The sequence below is a fragment of the Nicotiana tomentosiformis genome, chromosome 12 (genome assembly GCF_000390325.3).
Source record: "Nicotiana tomentosiformis chromosome 12, ASM39032v3, whole genome shotgun sequence".
Lineage (NCBI taxonomy): Eukaryota > Viridiplantae > Streptophyta > Magnoliopsida > Solanales > Solanaceae > Nicotiana > Nicotiana tomentosiformis.
The window spans coordinates 97,493,583-97,514,167 of NC_090823.1; the positions used below are offsets into that span (position 1 = coordinate 97,493,583).

At 35.9% G+C, this 20,585-nt stretch overlaps 1 protein-coding gene across 1 annotated transcript; it reads right to left on the reverse strand.

Moving 5' to 3' along the window:
- Positions 1–4,812: 4,812 nt before the first annotated feature.
- LOC104107612 (outer envelope pore protein 24B, chloroplastic-like) lies at positions 4,813–9,513 on the reverse strand. Its single transcript, XM_009616463.4, has 3 exons — positions 9,157–9,513; positions 7,631–7,990; positions 4,813–5,108 (listed from the first exon to the last, which is right to left on the reverse strand). Exons 1-3 carry the CDS (start codon positions 9,361–9,363, stop codon positions 5,028–5,030), a joined length of 648 nt encoding a protein of 215 aa, XP_009614758.1. The 5' UTR covers positions 9,364–9,513; the 3' UTR covers positions 4,813–5,027.
- Between the last annotated feature and the right edge of the window lie 11,072 nt (positions 9,514–20,585).

Consider the following 20,585-nt stretch of genomic DNA (forward strand, 5'->3'; position numbering starts at 1 on the left):
ATTTTGGAATGTTTTACTCTGTCATATATGGTTAGACCATTAAAAACGGAAAAGAAAAAAAAAAAAAAAAAAAGAGCACGCGGACACACGTTTGGATTAAATTAGAGGGATACCCTAATTATACATAACCTTTATATTGTCTATGAAATTACATTTCGATGGACAAGTTTTCATACTTTGAAAACTATTGATAATAGCATAATTACTTACAATTTTGAATATTTTACGCTTTATATAACAAACTAAACAATCATTTAAAAAATCACCATCCATCCTATTACGTAGATCTTTTTTGATGTATTTCATTGATGATAATGTTCTTTCCGCGCTTGCGGTAGCAATAAAAACTAGGCATATGTACATATATGTTTGAACTTATACACTCTAATTGTGTATGGATTGGAGCAACTTTTTCAATAACTAATAACTATATTGTTTGGTTTTAAAACAAAACTGAAACTTGGACAGAGGTCCCAAGTAACAGAAGCCAAAAGCCTACATATGCCTCACTTTCTCAGTAACTCACTATTCTAAGGATAAAAATTCAAATCATTCAATCTCCTAGCTATCTTTGGCCTCAAACTTCCTCTATATGCCACTTCTTGCACTATCAATCTTGTGAGCACTTCATGACTTTGTTGCTTAGTTTGAAAAGCTCTTATATTTTGTTCAAATTAATATGAAACATTTATACTTGTTTAATTTGGTGATATTTTAAACTTAAATTATTGTCCCACTAAATTCCTTCGCATAAATTCTTTTTCCCATGGATTTCAATCTTTGACTTGGCCAAAAAAAAATTCAAACATAATATGTGCACAAATTCAATAAACTATCAAAATTCAAGACTTCAAAGCCCTAGCCCTAGCCCTCCCAAATTCCCACTAGAAATAGCATTCAACGGGTTCTCATTTCAGAAATAAACAATCATAATCACTATCAACAAGATAAAATCTTGGCACGAGATTCAAACATTGAGCAGAACGGGAAAAGAGAGAGCGAGGAATAGCAAGAGGAGAAGGAAGTTGCAACGAGTGAATTGAAGCACAGAGCAAGGAGAGAGAGAGAGAGAGTAGTTACATATATGAGAATTTTAAAGGAACATGGAGAAGAAATTGCTGCTTTCCTGAAGAATCCACATACCACTGTAACAGTACAAAAGGGACTTTTAAATATTAAAAATAATTAATGTAAAAAAACATAAAGGGACGGGGAATCGAACCCTTGAACGGGGGAAACATGGGCACCAACTTACCAGTGTAGCAAGGTAGTCAATGGAGCATGGATGGCCACAAACATATTTATATACATAATTATAAAATTAGTACTATTTATACTTAGCCTAGGGAGGGAAGCATGGTAGTGGCGGACGCACGTGGTGACAAGCGGGTTCAACTGAACCCGCTTTATCAAAAAATAATACTGTGTATATGTATAAATTAGGATTAAAATTGCGTAAATTTTGTATAAATATTTTATTTGAACCCACTTGACAACTACTATTTTATGACTAAAGTTACGTACTTCTAATATTGAACCCGTTTGCACAAAATTCTGAGTCCGCCACTGGAGCATGGGTGTATGTACCCCACCCCCTCCACTTAAATCCGCGCCTGCTTCGATCTCTATCTATTTTTATTGAATATTCGATCACGAATAACATATTATATACTCCATCCGTTTTAATTTATGTGAACCTGTTTGACTGGGCACGGAGTTTAAGAAAAATTGAAGACTTTTAGAATTTGTGGTCCTAAACAAGTCAAAAAGGGGCCCCGAGTATTTGTGTGGTTATAAAAGCTTCTCATTAAGGGTAGAATTGTAAGTTTAAGATAAATTATTTTCAAATTTAGAAAGGAGTCATTCTTTTTGGAACGGATCAAAAAGAAAATATGTTCACATAAACTGGAACGGAGGGAGTACATTCTTTCTTGTAAAAAGAATTTAGATTGAAAATCAAATGTTAAGCAATGTAAAATTTATATCAAAAAACATAGTGCACAATTTTATGTTCAAATTATTTATTTTTTTCTCATATAACCAGCTGAATGAGCCCATATTTTCTTGTTCATTGAACGTGTGGTGCATAAAAGTTGCTGCATGTGTCAATTCCTTCTTACTCTCAAAAATAAAATAGGAGGTACTTGTATTTGAAGTAATCTAGATGGAGCGTCCCTATAAATAAAAATAAATAGTGATATATTTGGGTCTTGCACATACGTTGAGGTGAATGGTGATTATGATTTCATATAAATGGGACTAATGAATGTTTTCCGGCTAGCTCTACTTTTATGGGACTTCGAATATACTAGTATACAACCACTCCCTATACCATTGGTAGTTTAAAATATAAATTGTTTGGTTCATATTATTTTTAAAAATTCATAATATGTGTCTTTTAGAAATAAAATAGTATATTAGTGAAAAGTGTCTTTATTTGATTTGTCTTTAAACAATCATGGATAACGTTTGAATTAAAGGGCATAATAGACAAATTAAAATTTATAAAAATTTCTAAAATATGAATCCCGTGATAATTATCTAGTATTTTATAAATCATTCTTTCTTATATATAAATTATAAACACTTTGTATGCTGTCGAAAATGAATGGTTGAAAAACTCGTGAATGTTAGCAACGTAGGATAATAATTGTTATTTCTTCAAGTTCTACCTGCATATGACGAATTTCATGATAGTATTTACAACGACTCAGAAGCAAAGGGAATTTGAAAGAAGAGACGATCAATTGACCAGCGCTCAAGAAAATAGAACCACGATATCGTGGGTGAGAAAAACATAGTTGTTAAGGGTGACACTGGCGGAGGCAAGGTGGATTTTAACCAAGGGATTCAACATCTATCTATTTACTATATTAAAAGCGGGAACACTTTAAGTCAAAAGTTAAATTACAAATTTATCCATCAAAATCTGCGTGACGGTTTTGCCCTTAGATTCAAACACTATTCCAACAGCCTTCTTGTACAAAGTGGTAAATATACATTCTAATAAAGGTAAAAAAATAAAAAATTAAAATTAAAAAATACAAAATGTGGGACCCATTGAACACTACCCTTACCCTCCAATATGAATTGCTAACGTTGTGAGACAATGAATCCTTATCAATTCCAGTAAGGACTCTTAATCAAGCATCCCTTCATTTCTATTAAAACGTGGGAATTTTGAAGGGTTAGTACTCTGAAAGGTTATTAGTGTGAAAAAGAAGCAATTAGGACTCCAAGATTGTGTTGTGTTCTACATAATAATCGTTAGGCTTTTTGGTATCTGTTCAAGTGACTTTTAGGAGTCTGTTTGGACCGAAGTTTCTTCGCATCTAGTCTAGATTCAAAATATCAGAAAATTTGGAATAGCTACGTCACAGTGTCCGACAAAGATAGCAGTGGAGAAGAGTATGTGAGAACGGGGTGACTGGATAAAATCACATGGTATATGCAATAAATTTCCAAGGGAAAAAAAGAACTAGGTTTTCCAGGGCATTGTCTGGTTTCCAGAAGCCTTTCTTTATGTGGTCCATCTAATGGCAACAATATGTGTCATATTGCATCTGTACAAGATGTTTGATTTTCCAATGAACTTCATCTTAGTTCATTTTCCAAGTCGAATAGTCACTGAACATTTATTTAGATTTCGTCTAACCTGAATTTGCAATATGTTCAAGACCTGCGCTATAGCTGTCGTCGGCCAAAATAAAATAGTAAATTCATTTTGATTTTATTGATCTATGGGGAGGGAAGGGGCGTCTAGTACATAATAATAAATTTGATCTTATATATTGTTTACTGGAAAAATCGGATAACGTTAGATTTTGTGTATGATTCTAAGGATATGCAATACAATTCGATATAAATCATGTAGAGAAATAGAGATACGTATATTCTTGACTGTGAAAATGCAAATAGTGGGCAATAAGAATGAATGAGATAAAGTAAAGCAAACACAAAGGGATATGTGATTTTTTGTCTCTGTCCTCTTTAGCTTACAAGGATCCCTTTTTATAGAAGAGGGTCATTACAAAAAAATAATAAAATAAAACATATAGTGGAAGGCCCATGATGACTTGTCTCTTCCTTGATTCCCGCCAAGATTCTCTCTCTTGGTGCGGTCGCAACGGCTTTTGTCTGCAAGTTCGATACTGGCTCGAACTCGTTACTGGGTCGGGCCCTACGGTCTTGGCTCGAGTTCGACCTTCGAGATGGGCGTCACGCATTTCCGACCTCGAAGCAGTGCCTTGCAGATCGATTCGGTCACGGGCTCGATAGGATTATCGAGCCGACTCCTCAAGCGACCTTCGAGCTCGAGGCTCGTTAGTACCGACTTCAGAGCTCACTCCCAAAATCTCATTCCGACTTTTTAACACTCGAACTCGATCGAACGTAGAAAGGCCAAAATCTATTTCGACCGTATACATATATACAAAGTGATTCTCCGCCCAAGAAGGTTCGGACACCCCATCCGCCCCTGAAGGGTGGCAAACCAAACCATACAATAACCCAAATAAGCAGGATCAAGTATGTTGCTCTTAGAAGTAAAATCCCGTATTTTTTCTAGAGAATCTCCTAATTATTCAAAAAAAAAAAAAATAGTAATAGAGATTCCTTAACCAGAAAGAAATTCGACAAAATGGAAAAATGGAGGCGAATTATAGTTTGACAGGGTATTCAAGTATTTGTCTAACCTGTTGAATACTGCAAGGCGCCAAATGTAATCAGCCTTCCATAAAGGAAATACGAAGCAAATGTATGAGGTTGCTACAGGAGGTGAAATGGGAGATGTTCAGACGAAAGCTCAAGGCATCAAAACAGCAGAGTGCTGAAATTTGAATGGGAAAAGGTTCTGCAGTATAATATACTGGCCGAATACAATTATAATTGGTGGCTGGAAATAGTATCATGGAAGGTCACTAGTGAATACAACCACTATATGAAAACCATCATATGTAGCCAATTATAATTGGTGGCTGGAAATAGTATCATGTTAGAATAATTGCATAACAAAAATGCAGAAAGAATCATATGTCAAAGTCCCACGAACTCTCAGCAGTTAACTTTGGCATTTTAAGTTCGTCAGCCAAACAGAGAGATGCAGCAACCTGGAGCAAGAATAACTTAGTATCAGAGTCTGGTTGCAGGGAGAGGAAAACAACATAAAAAATAAAGTATACTATTTTAGATGTTTTAGCTGTCAAAAGATCAAACGAAGAGAACAAGTCAGCAACACATATTGGCCAAGTAGAAATCTATCCGAAGTTTAATTTTTTGGTATTACTATAACTCACACCACACAAACATGATATAAATCATCATTATGTTAATTGCACATGTATTGTCTTCGCGGACATAGTAAAAGAAAATGTCAAAAAAGGAAAAATAAACAAGAAACTGACTCTGCTTCTCTGATTTGCTATACAAGCAAATACCAGAGAATGCAGTTGGACACGAATCAAACATTTAACATCAAACTTGTGCATGTTTTCAATTCTCAACATAAGTCTGGAAGAAGAAGTGTTGAGTGACTCATCTTGCTCATATTAGTTGCTTGAAGGATGGTATGAGTCAATGAATTATCTAGAAAATCCACCTTTTACTTCTTGGTAATACGCGGATGATGGTGTGCCACCCACAATGGCGGCTTGGTGGGAATTTAACATGACTAACAGGAAAGTTGACCCGTTAACAGGACTAGGACTCACAAAGGGATGAGCCTGGACTGGCCCACACTCCTTGGCTAGTGGCAGTGCTAGCGTACCCAGATTGGACAGGATCAGAAGTCCTCCAAAAAGAGCTAGCAATTGGCTTACCAGATCTACAGTGTTAAGAAAATTTCCTCAAAATTATACTTCTTATATTTAGCTCTTCCATATCTTTTCAAAGTCTCGTTTTATAACTTCCACTTTTTTAACTCTTCCCCATCCTTTTTTAAGGGACAAGGTGATCATGGGACCAGCTTGCACACACCCGACTTTAACTCTTCCTTATCTTTTCAAAACATTTTCTCACATTTGTAATCTCCTTACTTCTGGCTTTCCTATATCTTTTTGAAATATCCCCTAAATATTTCCTAAAATTTATAACTTACCTTTATTTTTCCCTCATCTCTATTTTTCAAAATCTTCCTCTAATTATTTCCTCAAATTTACAATTTCTTTAAGCATTTTCTCAATTTGAATAGATGTGGAAAAGCAAAAAATAAGGAGAAGTTATAATAATTTATTCACTCTAACAAAAAAGAAAAGACAACTAAATAACTGGCTCGAACAGGACCAACTAAATAACCTACAAGGGGCTCACTGCAGAAAAAATATCATAATCACTTGTGCATCTAAAAAACAAAGAAGAAAAGTAACCAACAAATGAGTCAATAAAATGAATATCAGAAAGTGATTTTTCAATTACTAAACCATAAAAGAAACCTCCATATTTTTATACTTTCTTAGACTTGTGGCCTTGCAAGCTATTAATTGATCAAGCACTAAACTTGTGATGTCTAGGAGCGATAGGACTTCTTAGGTTATCCCTTGCCTGCTGACTTGCAATTTATTACTTTGAAGAAAATGTCAAAGATTGTCACGTTGTGGGCAGAAATTAATCAATGAAACAAACAAAACCTAGCAGAGCAAACAACTTGCAAACAACTTGAAACGACTGACAAGTGACCCATTTTAAAACAAAGCAGTACAAAGAAAGTATGCACCACTTAGCACTTTGATAAACCAGACAGATAATATCGTCTTGTTTTTACGTGGAAGTGTAATAAAGAAGGGCACCAATGGGGAAGGCAACCCCTGCAGAAAGAGTATGGAAAACTGGAGAAGATGTACTCCAAATTAAACAATTTTTTTATCAGTTTACTACCATCCTTTTATACAATTCCATTTCCTTGAGCTAACTTGTTTCGACAGCTAACAATTCTATGTTGTGGATTATCTCACAGTGAAAGCACTGCAGAGATGCCTGCAAGAACAATGGAACTAGCAGGCATTCATATAAACTTTGGCATATTGAATCCTATCAAAGTGGAGTATAGGATTCATTTCTAATAGAATTGGTGGAAGGTCGCTTTGATTGCTTAAAGGAATGCATATTATAAGTAAAATCCTCATTCTTCAATTTCGTACTAGGAGACAGTTTTGTTGTGAGTATCAATTGTCTCAAAACTCATCCTTCAATAAATAAAAAAAAGTCTCAAAACACGATCTGTATCTTCAAGTAAAAGACAGCTTTATTGTGAGTATCAATTGTCTCTACTTTCAATGCTTGTCCGCCAACAAGGACTTTAATCAGCAAAAACAATCAACATGATATCAAATACTGAACTAATCAAAGTAATCTACGTAAAGGATTGCAACTGACAAATAATTTTAGAGATCAGACAGACAACCCCAATAGACATAAACAACCAATTTTAAATTGCAATACAAGGATCTAAACGTACCTAATTTTCATTACTCATTTAGTAAGGCAACCAACAAGATACTCATAAATCATTGAATCAATCAATCAATAACATGTGAATCTCAAATTAGCTGATATCAGTTATGTAAATCATCTATATCCATTCTTCTCTATTTAGGTCCATAACAATGATATAACTCAAACAACAAAATAATTGTACCTTAAATGATCCATTTAGCTTGGAGCTCCTCGACCATTCAAACCCCAAATTCTTACTCGTCGTCTGATACGTAGCCCTACACACATCATCCCTATAAACTTTATGCGACACTGCAAAATCCCAAGAATTCTTTGTCATATCATAGCTTGGCTCGAAAGTAGTGAGTCCTCCATGAACATAACTGTACTTCAATTTACAACCTCTCGAACCCAGCACATGATTGGCTGACACCTTGTTCGCTGAATCAAACACCAATGTCCCATCCAGTATTGTCCGGTTATCTCCTCTAAAGTGAATGTAATTCAAATTCAATGGCTTCTCCAATACCCTAATTGAGTTCATAAATTGAAACCTAAAGTCCTGAAATCACAAAACTTCTACCTTAAATAATGCTCAAGACAAATTTTTAACAAAAAGGACATTATTGTCAGGGGCGGCTCAATAAATATGGAGGCCTACAGCAAAAATTCAACGAGAGGCCCTTTTTTTATATAAAAGAAAAAATTCATATATAATTTCATTTAAATTCTGTATCTCTAGTTTTTCATATGCAAAGTTATTAATAATTTTATCTAATCCATTTAATTTCTCTTGAGATATACACGTTGTGGGACTGTATTAAAGTTTTAACATTTTTTGAATTATGAATTAATAATCGAATCATTTCTCAATTTATGGTCTAGAGAGTGATTCCAAAAAAGAAATTTTTTCTCAATTTATGATCAACAATTTAATCCTACTTTTTTACTATGAAAATTTGTACTTTCTCATTTAAAGCACTAAATATTCTTCTAAAAATAAATTAATATATAACCTATTAGAAAAATTTGGGATCCCAAAAATTATGAGACCCAAAGCAGCTGCTTTAGCAGTCTTACCCTTGGGCCGGCACTGATTATTGTTACATTAAAAAAAGGAGAAATCTTTGTATTTTTCCCTCATATTGAGATAAAATAAGCTAATTCAATCGAGTTTAAGATTTTCTACACCATCAGGTCACTTAAAGGTAACTACATTTAATAAGCACTGACCAGAAACTAAAAATAAATGATAAAACATGTTAAATTACACAGATGGTGTAAAATTCTTTACACTATCGCTAGACGGCATATATAACTTAAATTCATTCAGCAATCCTTTCTCTATTACTTTTTTTGTGAAGTGGCAGAGTAGTCTCTTCTGCCACCAAAAAAACTTAAACAACTTAACTTTAAAACCGCAAATTTAACTAAACAATGATTAAGTGATATCATATATATATATATATATATATATATATATATATATATATATATATGTGTGTGTGTGCGCGCTGTCATTTTTTGGAGAAAAATTTTGAAAAACAAAAAATACAGAGTATTTTAAGTGGCATAATTTTATGCCACGATCCAGGGTTTTCTTTTTTTTGACGGAACATTTACGATTTTATGGAACGATCTACTGAGAATCTGAGATTCAGTTTATTATTAGTTCAATTTTATGTAAACAGAATTTAAAATGGAAATAAAAAAAGATATAAGCGGCACCTTTTTGGGGACGTTGTAGTCGAAGATGAATGAACCAGGTTTTTCAACAGCGAGAGCTAAGCCGTTTAAGCTTGGACCGTTGACTACGGTAGCATCGGTCATAGAAGCACGGAGCTTAAAATCGCCGGCGTTGAAGGCTATAGTTGCCGCGCCGGTAGCGGCGGCTTTGTCCGTCTCATATTTAGCTTTCACTGATGCCTTCATCATTTTTGCCGTAAATGTTTTTTAATTGTTCGCGAGCGGGATAAAGATAGAATATAGAAGGTCATACAACTTTCACTTTTGCTAGTTTTCTCAATTCTCACGTCAACCTACCTACTTTGAGTTTTGGGCCAAAAAATCTTTACCTACAACACGTGTTTCAGGTTCAAGCAATAATATATTTTTCTATAATTGGATTCAGATCAAATTTAATATCCTACCCCAAATTAATGATTGTAAGATAATAATAATTGGATTTATAATAAAGCACGCATAAATATTTAGTAGTTTTTTAATATATATATATATTTGAATAAAAGCTATTGAATTCACTTGAACTTACACTTTCAAACTAGGTCTGTCCGTGTATACTTCATATGCATTTTCCCTCTCGACAATGGTTTTAGAACTCACTGGTTAGAAGAATTCGGATTCGCATTTGATAGACTCACTATGGGAGCAAAGTACTCTTGTAAAAAAAAGTTCTTTATTTTTAGGATTCAAACTCAAAAATTCTAATTAAAGGCACTATTGAATTTTGGGTGAAAAATATTGATTTTCAAAAAAAAAAAAAAAATAGTAGTCAACTACGTTATCACTTGATAAAAGCTTTATAGAATAACATTGTCTGTGAATGGCTTATTTGTAATGCGAAGTACGTTATAGTTAGGGTATGTTTGGTTCGAAGGAAAATGTTTTTCATGAAAAATATTTTTCTAGAAAATGTTTTCATAGAATATCACTTATTTTTCTTTGTTTGGTTGGTGAGTGGAAAACTTTTTCCGAAAAATATTTTTTAGTGTTTAGTTAGAGAGTAAAAAATATTTTTTTATGCTACTCTCATCACCCCTTTTCTTCAAGTCCCCATGTTTCCTTGCTACCCCCTCCCCAAATACCCAACATTTTCATGACTTTATTTTCTTCAACAATTTAATTATTCTTCTAAAAATTCACATAAACCAAATGAACTAATGTGATGCTTTACATTTTTACGCAAAATAAAGTTGAAATTTATGCTCAATAACTATAAAAAAATATTCCTTTTTGGTTGAAAAATAAACTACTCCTTCTGGAACATGAAAATAAAGTAATCATTTTATTGAAATAAAAAAAATACCTTTTCTACATCATGATAGAAAATACTCATTTTGATGAAATGAAAAAAATATTTTTTCTACATCATGAAAAAAATATTTTTTCTAAATCATGAAAAAAAATACTTTTTTTGTTGAAATGAAAGAAAATACTTTTTCTACATCATGAAAATAAAATACTTATTTTGTTGAAATAAAAGAAAATGATTTTGCTACATCATGAAAAGAAAGTACTTTTTTTGTTAAAATGAAAAAAATACTTTTTATATCATGAAAAGAAAATACTCATTTGTTGAAATAATTTTTTTTTTTTTTATAACATGAAAAAAAAGTACTATTTATAATATTTTTATTTAGGGTGGGGTAGGGCGAGGGTGGGGTAAGGTAGGGGTGGGTAAGTGGGGGTGTGAGGGTGGATTGGTGGGATAGAGAATAAGGTGGGAAATGTTGAAAAAGTGTTTTAGAAAATGTTTTCCCTTCTCTTGATAGGGAAAACATTTTCCTCCAATTGGAGGAAAATGAGTTCATGAGGAAAATATTTTTAAAAATATTTAAACCAACCAAACATGAGAAAATTGAAAAATATTTTTCGAAAAATATTTTCCTTCGTACCAAACAGACCCTTATTGTTCACATAGGAAAACATAAATTAAGTGCGAGTGCAAACAAACTTTTGAGAAAAGAATGGATCTTAAAGCCTTGTCCCAAACTAGAATATAATCTTGGTTTTTCCAAATACTTAACATCGTTAATCACGATAGTACCAAACTAGAGTATATTCTCCATGTTATATAATTTTGTGTTTGAATGTGTTCCACATGCATCGTCGTTAATCACGACGATCGAACACCTGTGTTAAGGTTTATTTTAAATGAAGAAGGATAGATAGAATATAATAGGGGTTGCATTTCAAAGTAATCAAAAAGGAAAAATGAAAATATGTTAGAGGTCAATAACTAGGTGCATGCGACTTGTAACACAGTAAGATACAATAAAGAAGAGACAAAAAGTATAGAAGTATTGCGCTCTTTTGCAGTGATATAAATGAGATCCAATTCAATTCTCATGTATCTTTTAAAATAACGGATTTCAAATTAAGTCAACTTATTAGATTAATTAGAGTAACCGAAAAGTACAATTTACTTCATTACTTGTAAATGCTATAATTTCAACTTGCGCGTACATATGTTCAAAAGAGATCTGAAATCATGTCAATTCATTAGTTTAATTAGGACAATATAGAAACACATGTTACTAAGTTACTTATTTCTTAGCTATTTGAATGCATTTTCCAAATAAACAAAAATTGGTGGAGGGCAATGAAATATGCGACTAATCAGCAACAAAATCAAATATAAATTGCAGACATATGGAGAATCCTATACATGGAATAATTAATGAATTAAGAACAACTTATCACGTCTTGGGAGTTGGAACCTCATTCATTAGCTACTGCGAATCCAAAATTTGAAGTTTGTGAATTTTGAATTGAGAGAATGAGTTCTGAAATGTATATCTAACTCTATTGATATTAATCTTCGCACATATATATATATATATATATATATATATATATATATATATATATATATATATGTGCTGGACATCAAGACGTTGAATTTGACCTAACTCGTGAATCTATTATTAGCTCCACTATTGCCTGCGATTATTTGTTTACCCAAAGCTTTTAAGCTTTACAAAATTAAAATATATCCAAGGTCTTGGGAGATTTGCTGAATAATTCCTGCCAAATTTCTATGTAAGCCTCCACAACAACTGCATGGTGGTTTCTTGAATTGAGACTCAGAAATCAAATCAAAAGCAGTTCTAAGTCCTTTTCTTTAACCATCTTGTTTTCCATTATCATTTCAACCATTGACTTCTTGAAATCTTCATAGGGATCTGCTGACATTTTCACTATCACAAAGTTCTCATTCACATCCTTTGTCTTCTTATCATCACCACCTTTTAAACTATTCAAAATGTAACTTTGTACTCTCCAAAGTCTCATGTTGTTCTTCTTTTTTCTTCCGGTCCTAAGAGGGTTTAGATGATAATTCAAGTCAAAGGAAGAATCAAAGCTTGAAGAAGAAATAAGGCTTTCAGTTTCTTCATTATAATGCTCAAATTGTTTACAAGAGGGATGATTTGGGGTTGAGGGAGGTGAACATGGGGAGTTTGAATATGGAATATCTACTACTTTAGGATTTTGACGGGAGAAAACATGTATAATGAAGGTGGCAATGCACTTTTAGGGCTTGGGCGTATGCCCAAAATTGATTTCGGAAGTCCGTAGATTGATTTGTGTTGTTTTGCCGAAACTTGGTAATTTGAAGTTGAAGTTTAATCGTAGGTTGACTTTTAACTATCGAGCTCGGAATTTAATTTTTGGACTTGGAATAGGCCCGTTATGCTATTTAGAACTTGTCTGCAAAGTTTGGTATCATTTGGAGTTGATTTGATAGGATTCAGATGTTTAGTTGCAATTCTAGAAGTTCTTGAAATTTACTTTGAAACTTGTGCGTTTTAGTATTCGATTCGTAGTTTTAGATGTTATTTTTATATTTTTGATCGCGCGAGTGAGTTTGTATGATGTTTTTAGACTTGTGTGGATGTTTGATTTGGAGCCCCGAGGGCTCGGATGAGTTTCGGACATGTTTCGGAGTATTTTGGACTGAAATTGCATAATCTAGTGTGTTGATGCCTCGGGTATCGCAATTGCGATACCAGGCTCGCAATTACAAAGTGGTCTAGGACTTTGGGTAGTTCGCATTTGTGACTAAATTGTCGCTTTTGCGAAGGGGGCAAAGTTCGCATTTGCGAACCCATTGATCGCAATTGCGAGGTTCGCGTAGGAATGTCACCGACCGCATTTGCGATGTATTCTTTGCAATTACGAATCCATGTCGCAATTGCGATATCAGCAGCTGATCAAAAGGGCTGAAAGTCGGGATTTCATCTCACATTCTCTCATTTTAGAATCCTACACTCGGTAAGATGCGATTTGGTGAGGGAATTTTCATCTACAAACTTTAGGTAAGTGATTCTAATCTATTTCCAATCATATTTCATCAATATATCTTAGATTTTAACATCGAAATTATGTGAATCAAAGTAAAAATGTGTGAAACTTTGTCAAGTTTTTGTAAAATAAGAATTTGAGTTTTGAGAGTCGATTTGGGCTCGGATTTTGAAATAAATCATATATATGGACTCGTGGGGTCATGCGTAGTCAAAATCTACCATTGGACCCGGGTTTTGACCGGGTGGGCCCCGGACTAACTTTTGTTGACTTTTTGAAAAAAAATATAAAGATCATATCTTTATCTCTTGTAATTGATTTCTCTTGCATTGTTTGATGATATTAAGTCGATTTTGATTGGATTTGAGCTGTGTTGAGACAAATTTTAAGGGAAAAGCTATTTTCAAGGGTTGAATTAGCCTAGTTGAGGTAAGTATCTTGACTAACTTTATGTGGGGGAAACTACCCCTTAGGAATTGGGATTGATTGTGTCATTTGTGTTATGTGAAAGCCGTGTACGCAAGGTGACGAGTGGGTATATGGGTTGTACGTGATATTTGACCGGTTTAGGCTACTTAGACTCTTTCCATACTTTAATTAAATTGTCATAACATGTTGTAAATTATCATAGTCAACCTACTCTTAGTTGTGTTAGTCTATCTTCACATGCCTTAAATGAGTTTGTTAATACTTGTTCACATTTTACTTGATATTTTACTATTATGCTTTAGTTGAACTTGTTGCCTCTCTTATTGTTACATGTTTTCCCTTTCCTTGTTGATTTATTATTATTTGAAATCATTGTTACATGTTATCACTTTCATCATTGATTATCCTTATCTGAAGTCATCGGTTTAAGTTATCTCTTCTATTGTGAGTTATTCTTATTTAGTTGTGGTTACACATTATCTTTCTCATTGTTGATTTGTTGGTGTTGAAGTTGTGGAAGTCGTATCACATTGAGACGAAGTGTTAATTATTGAGACATCTTTCTTGTCACGACCCAATTTCCACTATAGGTCGTAATGACGCCCAACGTCGCCGCTAGGCAATCCAACAATGATCTACCCATTTAATTTCTTATTTTAATATTTTTAAAGTCTTTGATTTTTATTTAAATGTGGAAACAAATAGTAAATGAGTGTAGTAATGTAAAGCATAAACTAAAGGGGGAAGTAGGGTAGTGAGTTAAATAATCAAAACCCATAAATGTCTATTAGATTTCCCAAAATCTGGTGTCACAAGTGCACGGGCATCTAGTAGAATATACAAAACTCTCTAAGAACTAAAATAGACATGAAAGATAAAAACATGACAAGAGAAGGCTCCGGGTGCTGCAGAACAGAGCATGGGAAAGTAGCTCACCACTAAGCCTCCGGGTAATGCGAATACGCGTCCGGACGAACTCCTAATGCACCTACCTCAGAACCTGCACAATATATGCAACGTGAGTACATAAACAATATGTACCCAGTAAGTATCTAGTCTAACTTCGAAGAAGTAGTGATGAGGGGTCGACTTCGAAACTTACTAATGGGCAATATACATAATGTACAAGATTATTTGATAGGCATGAAAGACAACATCAATAACGGAATAAGAGGCAATCACTAGATGACCATTTATCAAATAACAATCAAAAAGTCCCCAAATATCACATAATAATCTCAACAAGTAAGGGCTTAACATGTATTATAAATCTTCAAGTCATGACAAACATATCAAGTGAAATCGGACTCCGAGTGACAGCACGCACGAGTTATGCCAAGGTCATACGACTCGATCCATAATATTCGTGTACATACACTACCGAGGTCGTACGGTCATATATAGATAGATAGATAGATAGATAGATAGATAGATAGATAGATAGATAGATAGATAGATAGATAGATAGATATAAATATTGCCGAGGCGTTCGGCCTGATCCACAAGAATAGGAATACTTTTCGGATTTCGAATTTCATATTTACAACTCCGAGGCAAGCCCATGAAAGGATATACTTTCCATCAATAATTAAAAATTTCACCAACTCTCTAGGTAATGAAGCTCGATTTAACATGATCTTCAACCAAGTCTTTACTTATTAATACGAGCAATTAAACTAGCAAGTTGAGTTCAAATAGTGCAAGTAATAGCATAATAAAGGCATATGTCTAACCGGACATAACATGAATTTTAGTGACGCACAGACTCTCATCATTTCGTGCGTACATAGCACCCACAATTAGTAGCAAATAATAATTTAAACACCTATGGGGTTAATTCCCTCTTACAAGATTAGGCAAGAGACTTACCTCGTTCCTAAGTCTACTTTCTGGTCCACAAATCACTCTAAAAGCCTTAAGTCGTTGCCAAACAATCCAAAACTAGTCAAAGGTTGTACAAACTAATCAATAATTATTCAAAAGTTCATAATTTAACTATTAAAGTGTTTACCCAACCCAATTTGAAAGATTTTTAAAATTCACCCCCGGGCCCACATACCTGAATTCCGGAAATTATCGAAGATAAATGTTACCCATAACATCACGAACACAAATATACGATTTTTACCCAATTCCATAATCAAATCCATTATCAAATCTCAATTTTACTTAAACCCTAGGTTCTTCACAAAATCCCACAAGTTCACTAATTTTCCATGTTTAATCTACCTATAATTCATGTATTAAACTTAAAAATGGGTAGATTTACTTACTTTGTAATGTTGATAAGAATCCCCTACAGAAGTGCTCTCAAAATCGCCCAAGACCAAGAGAAAATGTGTGGAAAATAGGCTAAGTCTCGAATTAAATGCACTCCACTGCCCAACGATTTTCGCACCTGTGGTCACTTAACCACATCTGCGAAACTACAGGTGCTATCAAAAAGCCGCATCTGCGATCCCCTACAGCCTCCATCCTTTACTCTTCTGCGGACTGGGACGCGCTTCAGCGGGTCCGCTTCTGCGGACACCCTCCACTTTTGCAGATCCGCTTCTGCGGACTTCCTTCGCTTCTGCAATCCCAGTCAACCGGCCCACTTTCGCTCCTGCAGAGCCTCCATCGCATCTACATACGTGCAGATGTGAAAAAATCCTTACACCTGCGGCCACCCAACTCCAACCAACATCCGCTTCTGCGATAACATGGCCTCTTCTGTGTGCTCGCACCTGCAGCCATTTCCTTGCAGATGCGATTGCACCAGATCTGAAGCCACCAGCAGTTCCCAAGTCCAAAACTAAGTCTAATTCCAATCTGATTGTGACCCGAGGCCCCCCGGGATACACCAACGCATCCAACAACATGATACAAACTAAGTTGATGCCTCAAATCTCGTCAAACAACATCAAAACTACGATTCGCACCCCAAAACCAAATTGAATCAAATTATGAACTTTAACTTCTTAACTAGCTCCAAACGTGCTGAATCATGCTTAGACTACTCGGAATGACACCAAATTTTGTGTACAAGTCATAAATCACCATACAAACATATTCTCAGGCTTGGAATCCTAAACGGACCTCGATAGAACCAAAGTCTACTCCAAACCAAATTTAAAGAACTAGAAAACCTTCAATGAACCAACTTTCAACATTAAGCGCTGAAATGCTCCCGGATCGCCCGAAACCCGATCCGAACACACGCCTAAGTCTAAAATTATCATACAAACCTATTGGAATCATTAAATTCCGGTTTCGAGGTTGTTTAATCAAAACGTTGAATCAAGTCAAACTTGGCCATCACATGCCACTATTAAGGAACTAAGTATTGCGATTTCAACCCGAACCCTTCCAAACCTAAACCAATCATCCCCGCAAGTCATAAAATAGTGAAAGCACATACGAAAAGTCTTAATTAGGGGAACATGGATCTAGAAATAAAAATAACCGATCAGATCGTTACATTTCTTGTTGAAGATTTTTACATTCATTGTTATTATTGATATTGTAGTACACACTGTGGTTGGGCCATGAGCTATTATTGTGGAAACATTGATATTGTTGATTATTGGAAAGTTGTGGCATATGGGTAGTTGTGGTACGAATTGTATTGTGATGTGACATTGATGTGCATGCGGCGATATAAGGCTAGGGGTTAATGTGCATGCGACAGTATAAGGTGGGACTTATGAACATGTTACTTGTAAGGGAATTATGTGAAGCCACGCGGTATCATAAGGTGAGCTAAAGTGCGTGTAGTTATTTCGAAAAAAATATTTTCAAAAGTATTTAAATGTAAGGCTCACGCGGTGGTATAAGTAAAGATTGTGATTGAGATAGTGAATTGTGAATACGAGGCGGTATCTCGGTTATGCTTCTTGATATATACATTAGGCTTAGCAAACGTAGTAGTAGTACCTAAAAAGGGAAATAAATTAAGAATGTGTGTAGATTACAAAGACTTGAACATGACATCCCCCAAGGACTCTTTTCCTTTGCCTAACATCGATCGCATGATCGATACGAAGGCCGGCCGCGAGACACTCAGCTTTCTCGGCGCCTATTCCGGGTACAACCAGATCAGGATGGACCCGGGCGACCAAGAAAAGACTTCCTTCATCACTAAATATGGCAGCTATTGTTATAACGTAATGCCATTCGGACTAAAAAACATGGTGCCACTTACCAACGCCTAGTAAATCGGATGTTCGAAGAGCAAATAGGAAAATAAATTGAGGTTTACATTGACGACGTGTTAGTTAAGTCCCTGCGAGCAGAGGACCATTTGGAAAATTTGCAAGAAACCTTCAACACACTGAAGAAATACAATATGAAGCTGAACCTGGAGAAATGGGCATTCGGGGTCGGATCCGGGAAGTTCCTCAGATTCATGGTGTCCAACCGGGGGATCGAGATCAATATCGACAAGATGAAAGCTATAGAGGACATCACCGCAGTAGACAATGTCAAGGCCGTTCAAAGGCTAACCGAGCGCATAGGCGCCCTAGGTCGGTTCATTTCAAGGTCCTCCTATAAGAGCCATCAGTTCTTCTCGTTATTGAAGAAGAAGAATAACTTCTCGTAGACCCCGGAGTGCTAGCAAGCTTTGGAAGAACTCAAACGGCACCTTTCGAATCCACCTTTGCTTCATACTCCGGAGGCAGACGAGCAGATGTACCTGTACTTAGCGGTATCCGAGATAGAGATAAGTGGAGTCTTAGTCCGAGAAGAAGAAGGTACGCAATTTCCTATTTATTATACGTAATTTCCTATATATTATGTTAGAAGGACTCTAGATGAGGCCGAAACAAGATATCCACACTTGGAGAAATTAGTGCTCGCTTTGCTAAGTGCCTCCAGGAAGGTGTCGTAACTACTTACCCATTGAGGAACATAATGCACAAACCCGAGCTCTCGAGATGATTGGCTAAATGGGCTGTTGAAATTAGCTGGTACGATATCGAATATTGACATCATACCGCCATCAAATCTCAAATTTTGGCTGACTTCATGGCCGACTTAACGTCGGCCTTAGTACCCGAATTCGAAAAGGAATTGTTGCTAACCTCGGGGACCTCCTCGTGGATCTGGACCCTCTTTACGGACGGTGCCTCGAACGCAAAGGGGTCTAGACTCGGCATCGTGTTGAAGCCACCCACGGGTAATGTATTTTGGCAATCTATTAGAACTGTGAAATTGACTAACAATGAAGCCGAGTGTGAGGCCATGATTGCAGGTCTCAAATTGGCTAAAAGCTTGGGGCCGAAGTGATCGAAGCTAAATGTGATTCCCTTCTTATAGTAAATCAAGTCAATGGGACATTCGAAGTGAAAGAGGAACAAATGTGAAGATACTTGGATAAACTACAGGTAACGCTACATCGATTCAAGGAATGGACCCTACAATACATGGTCCATGATCAAAATAGTAAAGTCGATGCTCTGGCTAACTTAGGGTCATCAGTTGATGCTGACGAATTCAGTTCGAGGATGGTCGTACAACTCTTGAAATCGTTAGTGGAAGAAGACCATGTTGAGATAAACTCGACAAGTTTAACCTGGGACTGGAGAAACAAGTATATAGATTACCTGAAGACCGGGAAGTTGCCCTAAGATCCCAAAGAATCGAGAGTTTTGCCCATGAAGGCGGACAGGTTTAGCATATCCGAAGATAATACCCTATTTAGAAGAACGTTCGATGGCCCATTCACCACATGTTCGGGACCGGGAGACACCGAATATGTTTTGAGAGAAGTTCACAAAGGCGCCTGCGGGAACCATTCGGGGGCAGAATCGTTGCTTCGTAAGATAATCAGGGCCGACTACTACTGGATCGACATGGAGAAAGATGTGAAGGAATTCATGAAAAAATGCAACGGCTTTCAGAGGCACGCACCAATGATCCACCAACCGGGGGAGTTGCTACACTCGGTCCTATCACCATGGCCATTCATGAAATGGGGAATGGACATCGTCGGTCCCCTACCATGGGCACCCGATAAGGCTCAATTTATACTATTTATGACTGACTATTTCTCTAAATGGTATGAAGCTCAAGCGTTAGAGAAGGCCCGGGAAAAAGAAGTCATCAACTTCATTTAGGACCACATTATATGCCAGTTAAGTATACCGGCCGAGATAGTATGTGATAACGGGAAGCAGTTCATCGGCAGAAAGGTAATCAAATTTTTTGAGGACCAAAAGATCAAAAGGATCTTGACAACACCCTATCACCCTAGTGAGAATGGGAAGGCGGAGTCTACAAACAAGACCACACTCCAAAACCTTAAGAAAAGGTTGACCAATGCCAAAGGAAAATGGAAGGAAATTTTGCCCGAAGTCCGGTAGGAATACCGTACGACTTCAAAGTCTAGTACCGGGGCTACCCCATTCTCATTGGTCTACAGTGCCGAAGCACTAATACCGGTCAAAGTAGGAAAACCGAGTCTCAGGTTCCGACATGCGACCGGAGAGTCAAACGGTGAGGCCATGAGCACGAGCATGGAACTGTTGGATGAGAGGTGTGAGGTCGCCCTCGTCCGATTGGCCGCCCAGAAATAGCTCGAAAAGTATTACAACTGGAAAGCCAACCTATGACACTTCAATATAGGGGACTTAGTGTTAATAAATGTGATATTGAACACCCGAAACCCGAGCGAAGGGAAGCTGGGACCGAATTGGGAAGTT

What these genes read in the sequence shown, in the direction of transcription:
- LOC104107612 (XM_009616463.4), bottom strand. Translation starts at nt 9,363, where the DNA reads ATGATGAAGGCATCAGTGAAAGCTAAATATGAGACGGACAAAGCCGCC. An exon ending in ACTACAACGTCCCCAAAAAG is followed by an intron (nt 7,991 to 9,156) that starts GTGCCGCTTATA and finishes TTGTGATTTCAG; the next exon opens with GACTTTAGGTTTCAATTTAT. An exon ending in AGCTAAATGGATCATTTAAG is followed by an intron (nt 5,109 to 7,630) that starts GTACAATTATTT and finishes TTCTTGCTCCAG; the next exon opens with GTTGCTGCATCTCTCTGTTT.